Source organism: Ipomoea triloba, chromosome 3 (genome assembly GCF_003576645.1).
Source record: "Ipomoea triloba cultivar NCNSP0323 chromosome 3, ASM357664v1".
Taxonomy (NCBI): Eukaryota; Viridiplantae; Streptophyta; class Magnoliopsida; order Solanales; family Convolvulaceae; genus Ipomoea; species Ipomoea triloba.
In genome coordinates this window covers 20,167,442-20,185,311 of record NC_044918.1, presented here as the reverse complement: position 1 = coordinate 20,185,311, position 17,870 = coordinate 20,167,442, and the positions used below count along the sequence as shown (strand labels likewise).

Sequence of the window (17,870 nt, the reverse complement as noted above, 5' to 3'; positions counted from 1 at the left end):
AAGGGATGAACACAGAAGGTTTGAGGAGGAAGTTGAGCAGAGTTTTGAGAGCAAAAACATAGGATTGTGTGTGTATAAAATCTGCTGCTCAACCATGCTTATATAGGAAATGACGAATTGATAGCAATTAACATGACATTAGTTTAACTGTAGCATCAGTCTCCTAGGATAAAAAGTTTGGACACTGGAACTAAAAGCTCGACAAACTAGAAGAACATGCGAGCACTTCGAATTTTTTATCGGAAGTGTTGACATAATATTTCAAGAAAAGTTGTTGAGATAGCACAAATGGAAAACAACAGAGTTTTGATTTAATAGCATTAACAACGGAAATAAATTCAGATATGTAACCTCCATAACCTACAATTTTAATCTGGAGTTTAATTCTTAAAATTAAATTGGAATTAATTCATACGAATCAAAATAGGCTTTGATACATTCAATTTATTTACATGTACATAAACTGTTAACTGCAAGTATAATATATTTTAATTGCAGATACATAATTTTTTAACCAAGATCCACAATGTAAAATAAATACTGATCCATGGTATAACAATTGAATGCGAAGTGGGTGGACCAAATTGAATTGTTTTAAAGGATAGAATTATTATTATTATTATAAATAATAATAATAATAATATAATAATAATAATAAAAATAATAAGTACACTAATTAAAGCACAATATACAAATTTCCATTCGGTCTTCTCTCTCTTCCTGTTCCCTATTAATGGAGCTCTGCTGCGCCAGTCAGTCGTCATTCTTCAATCACACTCGGATCTTCTTTTCAAAAGATCACAGTCTGATCTATCTGATGGAGGATACATGCGTCCAGTAGAAATAGTGAAGGGGATTAATGACATTACATGTAGTTATGCTCAATCATGCGTCCAGTAGAAATAGTGAAAGGCATTAATGACATTACATATGTAGTTATAGCTTCACTGTGTATATAAGCCATATAACATCTCTATAACAGAACACACTTCCTTCTTCTTCTTCATTCAGTCTGTGCAGACCATTGCACAATCCAACACTTTCTTCAAAAAAATCACAGTCTAATCTGTCTCTTCTAAAAATCACAGTCTGATCTCTCTCTTCATTTTGCTTCTCTATTAACATCTTCACCTTCAAACGCAATTACAAATGCAATTTTTTTTCCACAGGGAGTGAAAATGAAAATATTCAAAATACTCATCACTGTTGTTTTGGCTAACGGCCGTAAGTATATATGGCGTTTCTTTCATTTTCTATTCATTTTATTTTGCAACAATTTTAATTTGTTTCATCAACATGAAATGAATTTTGAGTTGGATTTAATGATTATTTTGCAAAATCTATTTTATTTTGCAACTCTCCTGCTCCAGCTGGTATCAATGGTAAGCAAATTTTATGACACAACATTCTTTTTCTTCTCTATTTATTGAGTAGGTGTTGCACGGGTGTCGCACAGGTGTACGTTGCATGTGAGGAAAAAATAATGTCTTAGAATTAGGAGATATTCAGTATTATCCGCACAGGCCTGCACTATTATTATATTGTACATTTTAAAAGATTTATAATTTTCAAAGTTTTTTTTATTTAAATTAATAATAACATAATTTTGTTCGTGCATCGCACGGGTAAAGCACTAGTAAATGACTAAATTTCATGCATATCAAAATAAAAATAAAAATAATAAGTACACTAATTAAAGCACAATATATAAATTTCCATTCGGTCTTCTCTCTCTTCCTGTTCCCTATTAATATGGAGCTTTGTTGCGCTATTCAGACGTTATTCTTCAATCACACTCGGATCTTTCTTTTCAAAAAATCACAGTCTGATCTCTCTCTTCAGCAATAGCCAAATTTCCACAGAGTGGAATTTTACTTTTCTATTAACATCTTCACATTCAAACGCAAATACAAACCCAGTTTTTTTTTCCACAGGGAGTGAAAATGAAGATATTCATAATACTAATCACTATTGTTTTGTCTAAAGGTTGTAAGTATATATGGGGTTTCTTTCATTTTCTATTCATTTTATTTTGCAACAATTTTAATTTGTTTCATCAACATGAAAAGAATTTTAAGTTGGATTTAATGATTATTTTGCAAAATCTATTTTATTTTGCAACAGTATCTACAGACTTTGCTCCTTCTCCTGCTCCAGTTGGTATCAATGGTAAGCAAATTTTATTACTCAAAATTTTTTTTCTTCTCTATTTATTGAGTAGGTGTTGCACGGGTGTCGCACGGGCGCTGCACATGTGTACGTTGCATGTGCGGAAAAAATAATGTCTTAAAATTAGGAGATATTCAGTATTATCGGCACAGACATGCGCTATTATTATATTATACATTTTAAAATATTTATATTTTTCAAAGTTTTTTTTATTTAAATTAATAATAACATAATTTTGTTCGTGCATCGCACGGGTAAAGCACTAGTAAATGACTAAATTTCATGCATATCAAAATAAAAATAAAAGTAATAAGTACACTAATTAAAGCACAATATACAAATTTCCATTCGGTCTTCTCTCTCTTCTTGTTCCCTATTAATGGAGCTCTGCTGCACCATTCAGTCGTCATTCTTCAATCTCACTCGGATCTTCATTTCAAAAAATCACAATCTGGTCTCTCTCTTCAACAATAGCCAAATTTCCACAGGGAGTGAAATTTTGTTTCTCTATTAACATCTTCACTTTCAAAGGCAATTACAAATGCAGTTTTTTTTCCACAGGGAGTGAAAATGAAAATATTCATAATACTCATCACTGTTGTTTTGGCTAAAGGCGGTAAGTATATATGGCGTTTCTTTCATTTTCTATTCATTTTATTTTGCAACAATTTTAATTTGATTCATCAACATGAAACGAATTTTGAGTTGGATTTAATGATTATTTTGCAAAATATATTTTATTTTGCAACAGTATCTGCAGACTTTGCTCCTTCTCCTGGTCCAGCTGGTATCAATGGTAAGCAAATTTTATGACTCAACATTTTTTTTCTTCTCTATTTATTGAATAGGTGCTGCACGGGTGTCGCACGGGTGCTTCACAGGTGTACGTTGCATGTGCAGAAAACACTATAATAGAACACACTTCCTTCTTCTTCTTCATTCAGTCTGTGTAGACCACAGCACAATCCAACACTCTCTCTTCAAAAAAAATCACAGTCTGATCTCTCTCTTCATTTTGCTTCTCTATTAACATCTTCACCTTCAAACGCAATTACAAATGCAATTTTTTTTTTCCATAGGGAGTGAAAATGAAAATATTTGTTTTGGCTAAAGAAGTATATATGGCGTTTCTTTCATTTTCTATTCATTTTATTTTGCAACAATTTTAATTTGACTCATCAACATGAAACGAATTTTGAGTTGAATTTAATGATTATTTTGCAAAATCTATTTTATTTTGCAACAGAATCTGCAGACTTTGCTCCTTCTCCTGCTCCAGCTAGTATCAATGGTAAGCAAATTTTATGACTCAACATTTTTTTTCATCTCTATTTATTAAGTAGGTGCTGCACGGGTGTCGCACGGGTGCTGCACAGGTGTACGTTGCATGTGCGGAAAACACTATAACAGAACACACTTCATTCTTCTTCTTCATGGAAAACACTATAACAGAACACACTTCATTCTTCTTCTTCATTCAGTCTGTGCAGACCACTCACACTTCATTCTTCTTCTTCATTCAGTCTGTGCAGACCACTGCACAATCCAACACTCTCTCTTCAAAAAAATCACAGTCTGATCTGTCTCTTTAAAAAATCACAGTCTGATCTCTCTCATCATTTTGCTTCTCTATTAACATCTTCACCTTCAAACGTAATTACAAATGCAGTTTTTTTTTTTCCAAAGGGAGTGATAATGAAAATATTCATAATACTCATCACTGTTGTTTTGGCTAAAGGCTGTAAGTATATATGGCGTTTCTTTCATTTTCTATTCATTTTATTTTGCAACAATTTTAATTTGACTCATCAACATGAAACGAATTTTGAGTTGAATTTAATGATTATTTTGCAAAATCTATTTTATTTTGCAACAGAATCTGCAGAGTATCAATGGTAAGCAAATTTTATGACTCAACATTTTTTTTCGTCTCTATTTATTGAGTAGGTGCTGCACGGGTGTCGCACGGGTGCTGCACAGGTGTACGTTGCATGTGCGGAAAACACTATAACAGAACACACTTCATTCTTCTTCTTCATGGAAAACACTATAACAGAACACACTTCATTCTTCTTCTTCATTCAGTCTGTGCAGACCACTCACACTTCATTCTTCTTCTTCATTCAGTCTGTGCAGACCACTACACAATCCAACACTCTCTCTTCAAAAAAATCACAGTCTGATCTGTCTCTTTAAAAAATCACAGTCTGATCTCTCTCATCATTTTGCTTCTCTATTAAAATCACAGTCTGATCTCTCTCATCATTTTGCTTCTCTATTAACATCTTCACCTTCAAACGTAATTACAAATGCAGTTTTTTTTTTATCTTCACCTTCAAACGTAATTACAAATGCAGTTTTTTTTTTCCAAAGGGAGTGATAATGAAAATATTCATAATACTCATCACTGTTGTTTTGGCTAAAGACTGTAAGTATATATGACGTTTCTTTCATTTTCTATTCAGTTTATTTTGTAACAATTTTAATTTGATTCATCAACTTGAAACGAATTTTGAGTTGGATTTAATGATTATTTTGCAACTCTGCAGACTTTGCTCCTTCTCCTGCTCCAGCTGGTATCAATGGTAAGCAAATTTTATGACACAACATTCTTTTTCTTCTCAATATATTGAGTAGGTGCTGCACGGGTGTCGCAGTGCTGCACAAGTGTATGTTGCATGTGCGGAAAACACTATAACAGAACACACTTCATTCTTCTTCTTCATTCAGTCTGTGCAGACCACTGCACAATCCAATACTCTCTCTTCAAAAAAATCACAGTCTGATCTGTCTCTTCAAAAAATCACAGTTTGATCTCTCTCTTCATTTTGCTTCTCTCTTAACATCTTCACCTTCAAACGCAATTACAAATGCAGTTTTTCTTTCCACAAGGAGTGAAAATGAAAATATTCATAATACTCATCACTGTTGTTTTGGCTAAAGGCTGTAAGTATATATGGCGTTTCTTTCATTTTCTATTCATTTTATTTTGCAACAGTATCTATAGACTTTGCTCCTTCTCCTGCTCCAGCTGGTATCAATGGTAAGCAAATTTTATGACTCAACATTTTTTTTCATCTCTATTTAATAAGTAGGTGCTGCACGGGTGTCGCACGGGTGCTGCACAGGTGTACGTTGCATGTGCGGAAAACACTATAACAGAACACACTTCCTGCTTCTTCTTCATTCAGTCTGTGCAGACCACTCCACAATCCAACACTCTCTCTTCAAAAAAATCACAGTCTGATCTCTCTCATCATTTTGCTTCTCTATTAACATCTTCACCTTCAAACGCAATTACAAATGCAGTTTTTCTTTCCACAAGGAGTGAAAATGAAAATATTCATAATACTCATCACTGTTGTTTTGGCTAAAGGCTGTAAGTATATATGGCGTTTCTTTCATTTTCTATTCATTTTATTTTGCAACAATTTTAATTTGATTCATCAACATGAAACGAATTTTGATTTGGATTTAATGATTATTTTGCAAAATCTATTTTATTTTGCAACAGTATCTATAGACTTTGCTCCTTCTCCTGCTCAAGCTGGTATCAATGGTAAGCAAATTTTATGACTCAACATTTTTTTTCTTCTCTATTTATTGAGTAGGTGTTGCACGGGTGTCGCACGGGTGCTGCACAGGTGTACGTTGCATGTGCGGAAAACACTATAACAGAACACACTTCCTTCTTCTTCTTCATTCAGTCTGTGCAGACCACTGCACAATCCAACACTCTCTCTTCAAAAAAATCACAGTCTGATCTGTCTCTTTAAAAAATCACAGTCTTATCTCTCTCTTCATTTTGCTTCTCTATTAACATCTTCACCTTCAAACGCAATTACAAATGCAGTTTTTTTTTTCCACAGGGAGTGAAAATGAAGATATTCATAATACTCATCACTGTTGTTTTGGCTAAAGGCTGTAAGTATATATGGGGTTTCTTTCATTTTCTATTCATTTTATTTTGCAACAATTTTAATTTGTTTCATCAACCTGAAAAGAATTTTAAGTTGGATTTAATGATTATTTTGCAAAATCTATTTTATTTTGCAACAGTATCTGCAGACTTTGCTCCTTCTCCTGCTCCAGCTGGTATCAATGGTAAGCAAATTTTATTATTCAAAACTTTTTTTTCTTCTCTATTTATTGAGTAGGTGCTGCATGGGTGTCGCACCGGTGCTGCACAGGTGTACGTTCGATTTGCGGAAAAAATAATGTCTTAGAATTAGGAGATATTCAGTATTATTGGCACCGTCGTGCGCTATTATTATATTGTACATTATTAAATATTTATATTTTTCAAAGTTTTGATTTAAATTAATAATAACATAATTTTGTTCGTGCATCGCACGGGTAAAGTACTAGTAAATGACTAAATTTCATGCCTATCAAAATAAAAATAAAAATAATAAATACACTAATTAAAGCACAATATACAAATTTCCATTCGGTCTTCTCTCTCTTCCTGTTCCCTATTAATATGGAGCTCTGCTGCACCATTCAGACGTTATTCTTCAATCACACTCGGATCTTCTTTTCAAAAAATCACAGTCTGATCTCTCTCTTCAGCCATAGCCAAATTTCCACAAGGAGTGGAATTTTGCTTCTCTATTAACATCTTCACCTTCAAACACAAATACAAACACAGTTTTTTTTCCACGGGGAGTGAAAATGAAGATATTCATAATACTCATCACTATTGTTTTGGCTAAAGGCTGTAAGTATATATGGGGTTTCTTTCATTTTCTATTCATTTTATTTTGCAACAATTTTAATTTGTTTCATCAACATGAAACGAATTTTAGGTTGGATTTAATGATTATTTTGTAAAATCTATTTTATTTTGCAACAGTATCTGCAGACTTTGCTCCTTCTCCTGCTCCAGCTGGTATCAATGGTAAGCAAATTTTATGACTCAACATTTTTTTTTCTTCTCTATTTGTTGAGTAGGTGCTACACGGGTGTCGCACGGGTGCTGCACAGGTGTATGTTGCATGTGCGGAAAAAATAATGTCTTAGAATTAGGAGATATTTAGTTTTATCGGCACATGCATGCGCTATTATTATATTGTACAGTATAAAATATTTATATTTTTCAAAGTTTTTATTTAAATCAATAATAACATAATTTTGTTCGTGCATCACACGGGTAAAGTAATAGTAAATGACTAAATTATTGAGTTCATTGTTTTGTTGGATTTGGAATGGTAAGGGCGAATAACGAGGGTAAAGGCCAATATGCCCATACTCAATTATAATTATAATAATAATAAAAGTAATAATGAGTTTTAAATTGATATATTATAATTTATAAATTACACTATCATAAATTAAAATATTATATTTATATATTTTATTATATAATATAATAAAAATTATTATATATATTTTGGTCTAAGGTAATTAATAATCTTCTATAAGGGTAAAATAGTCTTATCAAGCGATATATGCACCCCAAGAGAGTAAAGCTCTCGCTACGTGTCTTGATTTTATTTGAGGAAGATTAAAAAAAAAAATATGGCCCATATTTTTTGAATGAATCAAAAGGTGACATGTAAACATGGAATAAAAAATGGAGTAAAATGTGAGAGTACTTGTACTATGATTCATCAATTTATTCCTGATTAAAATTATATTTTTTATCATAAACAGTACATTTTTATCTAAACCTATTTATCTCATGAAAAAAAAATTTCATGAAACGGTCTCATATTAAACTTACCCAACTGTGTGAAAGTAAATTTAAATTCTTCTTGTTGAGGAGAAGAATTAAGAATTTCATACAATATTGAACAACAAGAATTAAGAATTTCATACAATATTGAATATGTAATTGGTTATAGGCTTTTACCTACCTTCATAGTCTCATAGATTTGTAGACTTCAAGTACGCCAAGCTAAGCTGAGTGCTTTTGACTGGTCAATTATTTACACTCCTCAGGTTAATCATCTTTTATTTGCAGCCCTAATTAAGCTTTGACTATTCCTTCACCAATGATTATTATATGATACTGTGACAAAGATTTGGTAATGACTTGATCTACACTACAACTGTTTTTCAATTTTAGCAATCATTTTTCTAAAATATACTTTATTATTTGGTCCGGTCCCAATATTGGAAAAAATTGTGTAGCTTAATGCTCGGTATTTTTACATATTACATAAGTTATATGGAAATAAAAAATGAAAAATGAGACAAAAAAACAATAATTTTAAGAAAGTTGGAAAACGTGCAAATATAAAAAAAATATATCGATATATTTACAAATATTTTGTAGATATGTATAAATATTAATTGTGTACTAGTTTTATAATTAAAAATAATGCGCTCTAAAGGGTGTATAGACCACCAAAAAAGAGCGAAAAAACAAGATTTTATATTTTATTATTATTATTATTATTATTATTATTATTATTATTATTAGTACTATTGACTTTGTTACAATGTAATATATGTTCATAACTACTTTTTTAACCTATTGAAGCATAAATAGTCAATACTGTCCCCACTAAAAAATGTGTTTTCATTTGTTTTTGTTTTAATTTTGTTAGAGAACTCTTTTGAAATATTTTTGAATTACCCCTCCGCGCGTGTATCACACACAATTATTATAAGTATTTTTTTTTTCTTTTCAGTTTGAATTAAGACATGAAAACCGTTAAAAATAATAGACTTATTTACTCTATCATTTATTCCGTATTATGATAGGATTAGCAAATATAATTAATTATATGTTAAAACCGTAGCCTTAAAGAGGGAATCACGTGATGCCATTAAGACAAAACACTCCGACCAGTTAATTAATTAATCCTAAAACGGGGCTGTTTGCATGAGTTGCGAATCTCAAAAGAATACTTTTAATTCAAGTGGTAAAACAAGAAAGGTCGGAGATATAATATTAAAAAAAAAAAATAGTGATAGAAGTTTGTTAATTATTACTAAAAATAAAGGGGAAAAAAAGAATTTCTAACACAAAGGAGACCTATGAGGAATGCCTTTTCTCCTAGTACTCATGCTTGAGGCCATGTCTTCTTCTGTAATAATCTTATAATCCGTTCTTCTACACACATAGAGACCACTTCTCTTCTTCCTAACAAAGTCGGTGCAGGCGAAGCTGAGGTTGTCGGAGGCGGAGGAGGCGGAGGAGGAGCTCCACGGCTCGTCGCAGTCGACGACGGTGGAGTTGGCGGTGTCGTCGTCGCCCATGTCTTGAGGGATAAAGAAGTCCGGGCTAAGTTGTAAAGTGGTGCATCTCCTTAAGAATGGGGATAGGTCCTTGTAATGTTTCAGCACAAAATCCACCTGCGGGCATGTCCAAACTTAATTCAATCCACCCATAATTCAAATGGATACAACATGAATCACTTGAGTTGATGATATCCCGGAATAATAGTGCAATTTTCTATAAAGTAAAATATTACGGTAACCGCAGTCAAGATGGCTAAGGATATAAATTTGTAATTACAAGGTCACAAGTTTGAATTCCAACTCTCTTGGTTTGAGTCAGTCAGCTATGGGTAACCTAGACTGGTTTACATTTTTTAGTCTTTTGTCGGTTAGGGTTACAAGGTGAGACTTAATCACCTAATGCACACCTTCGAATAGTGGCTACGAATTTCTCTCGTCACCAAAAATATATATATTATTCTCAACTGCTACTCTCAAGTTCTTGTTGTGAACACTTTTCTGAGGACCCAAATGATGAAAATAGCATATCCGTGTTTGTCACATGCATAATGGAGTATAATTGAGGGAGTAGGATTTGGGAGTCATAAAATTCCAACTTATACTAAAATTTGTTTTCCTCAGGGTCTATTCCTAGTTGATTTATGGGTACATGCTGGGTAAAATTTAAAATTTTGTACTATATTACTATGTTTGTTTATTAACGTGATGATAACTATTATAGCACCATCCTCATGGGGGCTGAGTATTAAATTGAACAATCTACTTAGCTATATATGGATTTAATAATCCAGGACCAGGAGGAGCTTCGCCAAGTAAACAACAAAAAGTTGATTATGTAATCTCAAAATATATATATGATTTACTAAATTAAAGATCGAACGAGTATTGGAAACTAGCTAGCTAGGGTTTCATATTCAATTCATGAGGTTAAGAGCAAAATTGAGTGGAAATCTCAACTTGGGGATGAGAACAAGAGAGAGAGAGAGAGAATTGAAAGAGAAAGGAAGTGCAGAATTACCTTGCAACCTAAGGAGCAATGGATGAAGGGTTCTTGAAGGCTCCTATCACAAGAAGTGCAATAATTTCCAGAGCCTTTGAATTGCCGGTTTTGCGGTCGTTTCTTGATGAACACTACCTTTGAACTGTTGATTGTGTAGGCCTAACATATACATACAAAAACTATATTGTTAGCCAAATTAAAATTACAGACAAAAATATTCTAAGACAATTAAAAGGTTGTTGCTGTATATAATAACCTGAACGTTGGAACAGTCTATGATCTTCTCAAGATCTTCCAATCTAACAACATCATGGTACACATAACGCCGAATCTGAACCAGCCTGTGAACCCGGTGAGCCATAACACAGTGAGGGCAAATACTAATGCAACAATCCAAGCAGAACACGTTCTTCTCGTTCTTCTTCGCGCTTTCGTGGATAGAACATGCCACGAAGAATTTCTGGCTGTACAGAGATTCCAACCATGCAGGCTTCTGAATTCCCTACATATCAATAATATAATGTCACAATTTAACCTGATCTTATCATCTGAATTATGATAGAAATAGAAATGAAAAATGAAATGAAACCAGAATGAATTACCATGATCACAGTACAGAAGAGATGAACTAAGTGTTTTTTTCCTCAAGACTGAAGCTAGGAAGTAAGAGAAGAAGAAGGGTATGGGGGTTATGGTACTTATAATAAATTAAAAACAGAAATTTGGAAGCACCTGCACAACATTTCGTCAAGAGGGTTGTACTATATAGATTTTATATGGAGATTATGTGTATATATTGGACAGAGGGAGGGAGAGATTAAAAAAAAAAGGAGAAAAAGGAGTTAGATAATATGAGGAGAACGTGGGTGCTGTTCCCATGTCTCCCATAAACAATATGTATCATCGCCTTGTGTTGTGAGCTCTAACCCTAAACTATTTAAACACTTCTTGAAGAAGCTGCCCGGCCTTTACCATTTGTTTTTCATTTTTTAAAGATTATTCAAATTATTGATATATATATATATATATATATATATATATATATATATATATATATATATAATAGGCCGGGGTACGTTGGAGCTAGCTAGCGGACTGTGTTTTTGAGCAAGGCGAGGAAGGTGGGAAAGAGAGATTTGTCCAACGTATCGGCATGCTGTATGTTTTTATGCCTAAATTATTACTCTCACTCTTATTTTATTTGTCTTATTCGATTAACGAGACTCAACTGAAGTATTGTTTATTCAAATTTTTATAATAATGTCACGAAACTACATTAAAAGTATTATTTGTTATATGAAATATATAAGTAATATGAAATCTATATATTAGGCCGCGTGGAGATTTATAGGGATCTAAGTAGGTAGTCATATAGAAACTTATTTCCTTATTATAAGTCATGTATTTATAAGGTTGGGTATTCTCTTTTCTAATGTATAATAAACAGTATATTCAATTCAAAAGTTTTCTCTTTATTTTCGTAACATAGTATTTGAGCCTTTACGATATTTTTTTTCACTCCGTTGTCGTCACCGCTGACCTAGGGAGGAGCGCCGATGTTCAGCGACCTTGCTTGGAAATTTCGACGATGTTCTGACCAGTGTGAGTCTCACGCGTCGCCATCCTTCGCTACCACTCGATCTCCCACGCGCCAGCGCGTGAGGCTCCTTCAGCGACCGAATTGAAAAACATTTTGGTTGACTACTCCTAAGTCGCCTAAGTTCGTTTAGGTTTTGGACTTGATTTGGACCTGATTTGGACCATTGCATTGTTAGTAATTATTTCTAGTCCACGATCACTTTTTATTGTACACATTCGGACTTCAATTTTGTGTACTTCGTGATGATATGTTTTTTCTAGATATTGCTGAAAGTAAGTCTGATGCCTTTGCCAAGTCGGTCTCGATCTCTGTAGAGTCGGTCTTGATCTCTATCGATGAGTTTGTTAAGTTGGAGTCTATTGCTTGTTTTGGTGTTGTCGCCCCTTATTTATGCTCCATATCATTTGGGGCATGCTTCCCTTCCGTTGGAAAGAAGTTGTGGCATCCTTTTTAGAGTTTATCTTCTTCACTTTGTGAGTCATGGCTTGTTTGGTTCAGAGGAAGGTCTAATCCTACTTTTTCGGTCCACTTTGAGTTCACCTGGTGTTTGCCTGTGGTATTGGTGCCGTCAAAGTTTCCAGTTCAGTGGGAGGGTCAAACCCAAACTTGTTCGGTCTACTTTGTGTTCACTCGGTGTTTGCCCGTGGTATTGGTGGCGTCCAAGCTTCCAGTTCAAGAGAAGCTTGTTTCGTCCACTTTGAGTTCACCTAGTTGTCCGTGGTATTTGTGGCGTTCAAGCTTCCATTTCAGGGGTATCCAATCCCAAGCTTGTTCGGTCCAATTTGAATTCACCTGGTTGTCTGTGGTATTGGTGGCGTCCAAAGCTTTCGTTAAAGGGAGTATCCTTAATGGGATTTGAGTTAGTTATTTTTAAGTTATTAGTTATTTGTGTAATAAGTTGTGCATGATTAATAATTTAATATCTATGCTCCAACTTGAGGGACGTTATGGAATATATAAGTAAGGGTTTATAGGAATTCAAGTAGCTAGTCCTATGAAAACTTGTTTCTTTATTAGAAGTCTTTTAGTAGAAAAGAAGAAATAGTTGAAATGACCAATGAATAGTACGTAAACATGAAGGGTAAGATGAAACATATTATTATTATTATTATTATTATTATTATTATTATTATTTGTTTTTTGTTCTGGATTTATCGTTGTTTGTTTAGAGTATATATAAAGTTGTAAGTGCATCCATCATGTTACTGACAATTGCACCAATGCATGACTCTTCATTTGTTTAAACTTTGTGATCACACCCATTCAAGCCTGAACTAATGCATCATTGCCAATAATTTTTTCTCTTTTTTTCTGTGGGTTTTTTTCTGTGACTAATAAAGCCAGCATTGGAAATTGTGGTCACTTGCTTAGTACTACTTTTAATTCTCTGCAAGCTGAATAGATTAGATATATATAATTATATATGCCTGGATCCAAGTCAATGCAGCTTCTTGCATGTCCATATATATAAACACCGACCACATTATTTCTTTTGTGTTTGGTATTAGAGGTTGGGATGTTATGTTGATTGTTGATATCAATCCAACCACATAAATTGAGTCCTATAACGTTTTGGAAAAACACAAACAAAACAAAAAGTATATATATTCTCAAAAGGATAACTCTATTGGACCAAAAGTTTTTTTTTTTTTTTTTTTTTTCAAAATTTGTACTATTTGACTTCTCAATAAAATTATTTTTTATTCGTTGATTACCATTCAATAAGCAACCATCTTCACAAATATTCTATTAATTAATAAATAAATCATATAGTTCTATATGATATGGCCTGGTAATAAAAGGTTTGGACAAAAATATGTTATATATGTTACTTCGTACTTGATAATTCTCAAGTACATCATCAACATTATTATTTAGTTCCATTTGTTTTACAAGTCTGTTCATGTTTTCATGTTCACAAGTTATATATATATATAGTAGACGCAGTTGTAATAGAGGGGACACACAAACATTCGTATACTGAAACTATTGTACTTTACTTGGTTGAATATTACTCCGATAACATTATTACCGTCATTGGTGTTTTCAATTCGTTGAGAGCTGAGATCAAATCTCAGGCAGAATTTCACACATTAGCTTATCACTAGAAATGGCACGATCAAAATCTAGCAGCTCCCATGGTTCCCGTTACTTGAACCACAATAGCAACCACGGGGGTGATCTCCGAGACCAGCTCAACAACAATCATGGTGGTGGCCTCCATACATATCACGCATCTTAAGCATACATATCACGCACCTTAAAAAAAGAAACAACGCACCTTAAGAAGGGAAACCACGCACCTTAAGTTTCAACACTCACGTACCTTAAGCATACAAATAACGCACCTTAAAAAGAAAATTACGCACCTAAAGTCACCGCACAACTGCCTAGGGGAGAACTAAGAACCAATCGTAGCCATCCACATGTCTAGATCTAACATTCAAAAAATATTTTTTTTTAAAATGTGGTGGTATTTTCGTAAATAATTAAACTTTGAAGTGCAAGTAAATTATGTTAAAAGTACAAGTAACAGTTTCATTTTTGCACCTAAGTACAAATAAAATATATTAAAAGTGCAACAAATAATATACACTGAGCATCAATATTAAGTGCACCAACTTGATTGAAAATTTTGGACCATACTGTATTATCTTTATTCATTCCATATTTCATTATCATATAGCAATCATTGCAATAAGAATATATATATATATATATATATATATATATATATATATATATATATATTAAAAGAATTACCTCCACATTAAACGGCCCCTAAAAGTGTTACAAAGGATCAATCGGAATAGAAAAAAGAATTTTTTTATCAAAATCTTTAATTATTTGATGTGATAATTTATTATATATCTATATTTAGTTAATAAGTAAATTCTTTTTAGACATGTAGGGTGGGGTGAATGAATTCATATGAACCAATGAATACAAATTTTTTATCATCAAGCTAGATGAAGAAATATTTTGATCCCTGTAGTTTTATCTTGTTACAAAATTTAGTTTTATAATATCTAAAATTTGCAGTTATGTATACATAAATACCGTAAAGAAGTTAAATCCTTGACTTTGATCACTTAGAACTGGTAAAGCTAGGACAAGTACGAGGAAACTCGGAATGTGAAAAACATAGCGCAACAAAACAGGTCTCAACAACTCCACTAAATAAAATCTGGGCTAAAATAATGTTGTGGCCTTTGCTATAATGCTATTTGCTATAAGCTTTCACAGACAAACGCATGTCATTAAGCAGAACATAGGGAAATTAGTGACCCTTTGAGTAATTTAATTAATTGATTTATGTTCTCTAGTTTTGAGGAACCCTTGTCCGTTGGATCATAATGCTTCAACCAAGACCAATTCTCGGACTTTGAAACTCTTAAAACAGCAACCAAAAAAAAAACAAAACAAAAACAAAAACACAAACAAAACAAAACAAAACAAAACAAAACAAAAACAGAAAAACCAACAAAAACTAAAAACTAAAAAATAAAAAATAAAAAAGAGAAGAAAAGCTAAATAATTAAGAAGTATGCCACTTGCCAAGGACCTTGTGGTCCAGTGGCATCAAACCCTTCTCTTTATATAGGAGGTGGTGGGTTCGAGTCTCAGATACTGCATTGTAATAGAGTCAGTAGTATTCACAAAAAAAAATAATAATAGTATTTAATGGACATTAGGTACAAATAATATTCACAATTGAGTTAAAGAACAAATAAAAAAAAAGGCCTAAGACTAGCGGCTGTAGGGTTTGAACACAAGTCTTGTGGTTGCAATGGTAGAGTAGAGACCACTAAACTACATGTGATGTTAGAAAGGGACGGGGTCCTTTTTATATAGTTTCTTTCTTTAAAAATGAGTGGTTGACATGTCTCAATTAACTATGTCCACAAACTTTTCATCAATACGTGTTACAACTTCGACCCCTACCGTATCTCCTCTTACTAATAAGTATTCTTTACTTTTTCTACATGCCTAACAAATAAGGTGGACTAGTTTGTTATTACTCATGTAGCTAATCTTCATTAGTGCAAAAAAACAACAATTTGCATCATGCATAAATGTGGTACTTTATGCATATGTTGGTTCTCATGGACTCATGGGGTGATTGGGATTCATGCGGAGATTGATTCTCATGAACTCAGATGGATGTTGAATTGTTTCTAATGTCCAAGTGAGTCTACTTGTTCCCATAAGTCTATGATGACAAATCTTATCTATTGATCTTGTATTCTGTATAGCTAGGATTTTTTGGGCTTTTTTATCCTTTTTTTTTTTTTTTTTTTTTTAATCTGGGGGGTGTTTAGTAATTAGTTTGTTCATTAAATGTTTTTAATTTTATTTTAAGCTATTATGCATAATTTTAGGGATGATTTTTAAGATTTACGTAGATTTTTCCATTGTTCTCGATTCTGGATGTTTTCCATCTCATTCGTCGCTATAGTGCACACGAAGGCTATACAATGTGCAACCAACATCTTAGGCCCAACATGTGCATGAAAATTAGACACACAATGATATTATCCGTGCATAAAAATTCAATTGCACACCTGCTCACACCCAGATGCACACAATTATATCACCCGCGCTCACATTGCACACAAGGGCACTAGTATATATATGCACAAGAATTCTATTGCATAGTGTGTACATGCTTGCTCAGTGCCACATGCACACAGGGATCTCAAATCGTCTACACAAACTCATCCAGGAAGACTCCAGACGCACATCCAAGTAAAGAACGAATCTCGACAAGAAAAAAAAAAAAAAGAAAAGAAAAAGCAAAAGTAAAAACAAACCACTCATTAAGATTTTACCAGCATGCATTACCAAGTGTATAATAATACAATTGCACAGCTCCACAAATGGTCACACCCACATGCAAACGTGGATACCCCACTCACAATGCACACAAGGGCACCACCCCTGTGCACACGAATTGTACTGCACAGTATGTGCACAACTGCTCACACTAGCATTCACACAAGACTCTTGTTTGGTAAATGACTGTTAGCTGATTGGGTTGGCTGTTTGGGTTAGAAGGTATGATTTGTTAATAACATTAGCTGATTGTAAAAAGTTGGCTGATTGGGTTAGCTGTTAGCTGATAATTGTTTGGTATAATTTTTTTCTCAAAAACCTAATTGAAAATGCTACTTTGAGTAGCCTTTTGAATTTTAGTATTTTAGAGTTACAAAAAGCTTATTAACCAAACAACTAATAGTGATCAAATAAGCCAAAATTGACTGATTATTTACAAAACAGGGCCAAGGTGGTCTACATGGCATTCCCATCGGTACCGCTACGCTTATGGTGAATAGCTTTTTACCGTTGCTTTCCGCCAAAAAGCCGGCCGTAAGGCACGCCGCTCTTAAGTTTCACTGTCCATCGATGGGGCAAATACAAGAAACGCTTAACGTTACAGTCCAATTGATACGACAATTCCCCCAAAAGGAAAGTCAGGCGTCAATTAAGCATGTTCACCATGAATAAACGCATCAAAACGTCAAGAGAAGATGATGAGGACAATGGTAAAATTTATTGCGACCAGAATCTTGACCAGTATGGTGATGATGCCGGTGGTGATGAATAAAACCAATAATAATAGAAGAATCTATGTACGTAAATCTTAAAAACTATCCTAAAATCATACATAATATCCTAAAATAATATTAAATTCAAATTACTAAACAACCCCCACATAAAAACAGAAAAGGGGAAAAAAAAAAAGAAGAAAAAGAGCTCAAAAAATCCTAGGCATATAGAATACAAGATAAATGGATAAGTCCTCACGAACCCATGGAAACATGTGGATTCATATGATGTTTAGTCTATATATATATATATATATATATATATATATATATATATATATATATATATATATATATATAT

At 33.2% G+C, this 17,870-nt stretch overlaps 1 protein-coding gene across 1 annotated transcript; it reads right to left on the bottom strand.

The window, feature by feature from the left end:
• Positions 1-9,107: 9,107 nt before the first annotated feature.
• On the bottom strand, positions 9,108-10,997 carry LOC116011745. Its single transcript, XM_031251149.1, has 4 exons — positions 10,963-10,997; positions 10,617-10,862; positions 10,379-10,519; positions 9,108-9,474 (listed from the first exon to the last, which is right to left on the bottom strand). The coding sequence occupies exons 1-4, from the start codon at positions 10,963-10,965 to the stop codon at positions 9,139-9,141; spliced, it is 726 nt and encodes a 241-aa protein (XP_031107009.1). The 5' UTR covers positions 10,966-10,997; the 3' UTR covers positions 9,108-9,138.
• Positions 10,998-17,870: the final 6,873 nt, after the last annotated feature.

Coding starts and splice junctions, on each gene's coding strand:
- LOC116011745 (XM_031251149.1), bottom strand. Junction 10,520..10,616: donor TAGACTGTTCCAACGTTCAG/GTTATTATATAC, acceptor TGTATATGTTAG/GCCTACACAATCAACAGTTC. Junction 9,475..10,378: donor ATTGCTCCTTAGGTTGCAAG/GTAATTCTGCAC, acceptor ACATGCCCGCAG/GTGGATTTTGTGCTGAAACA.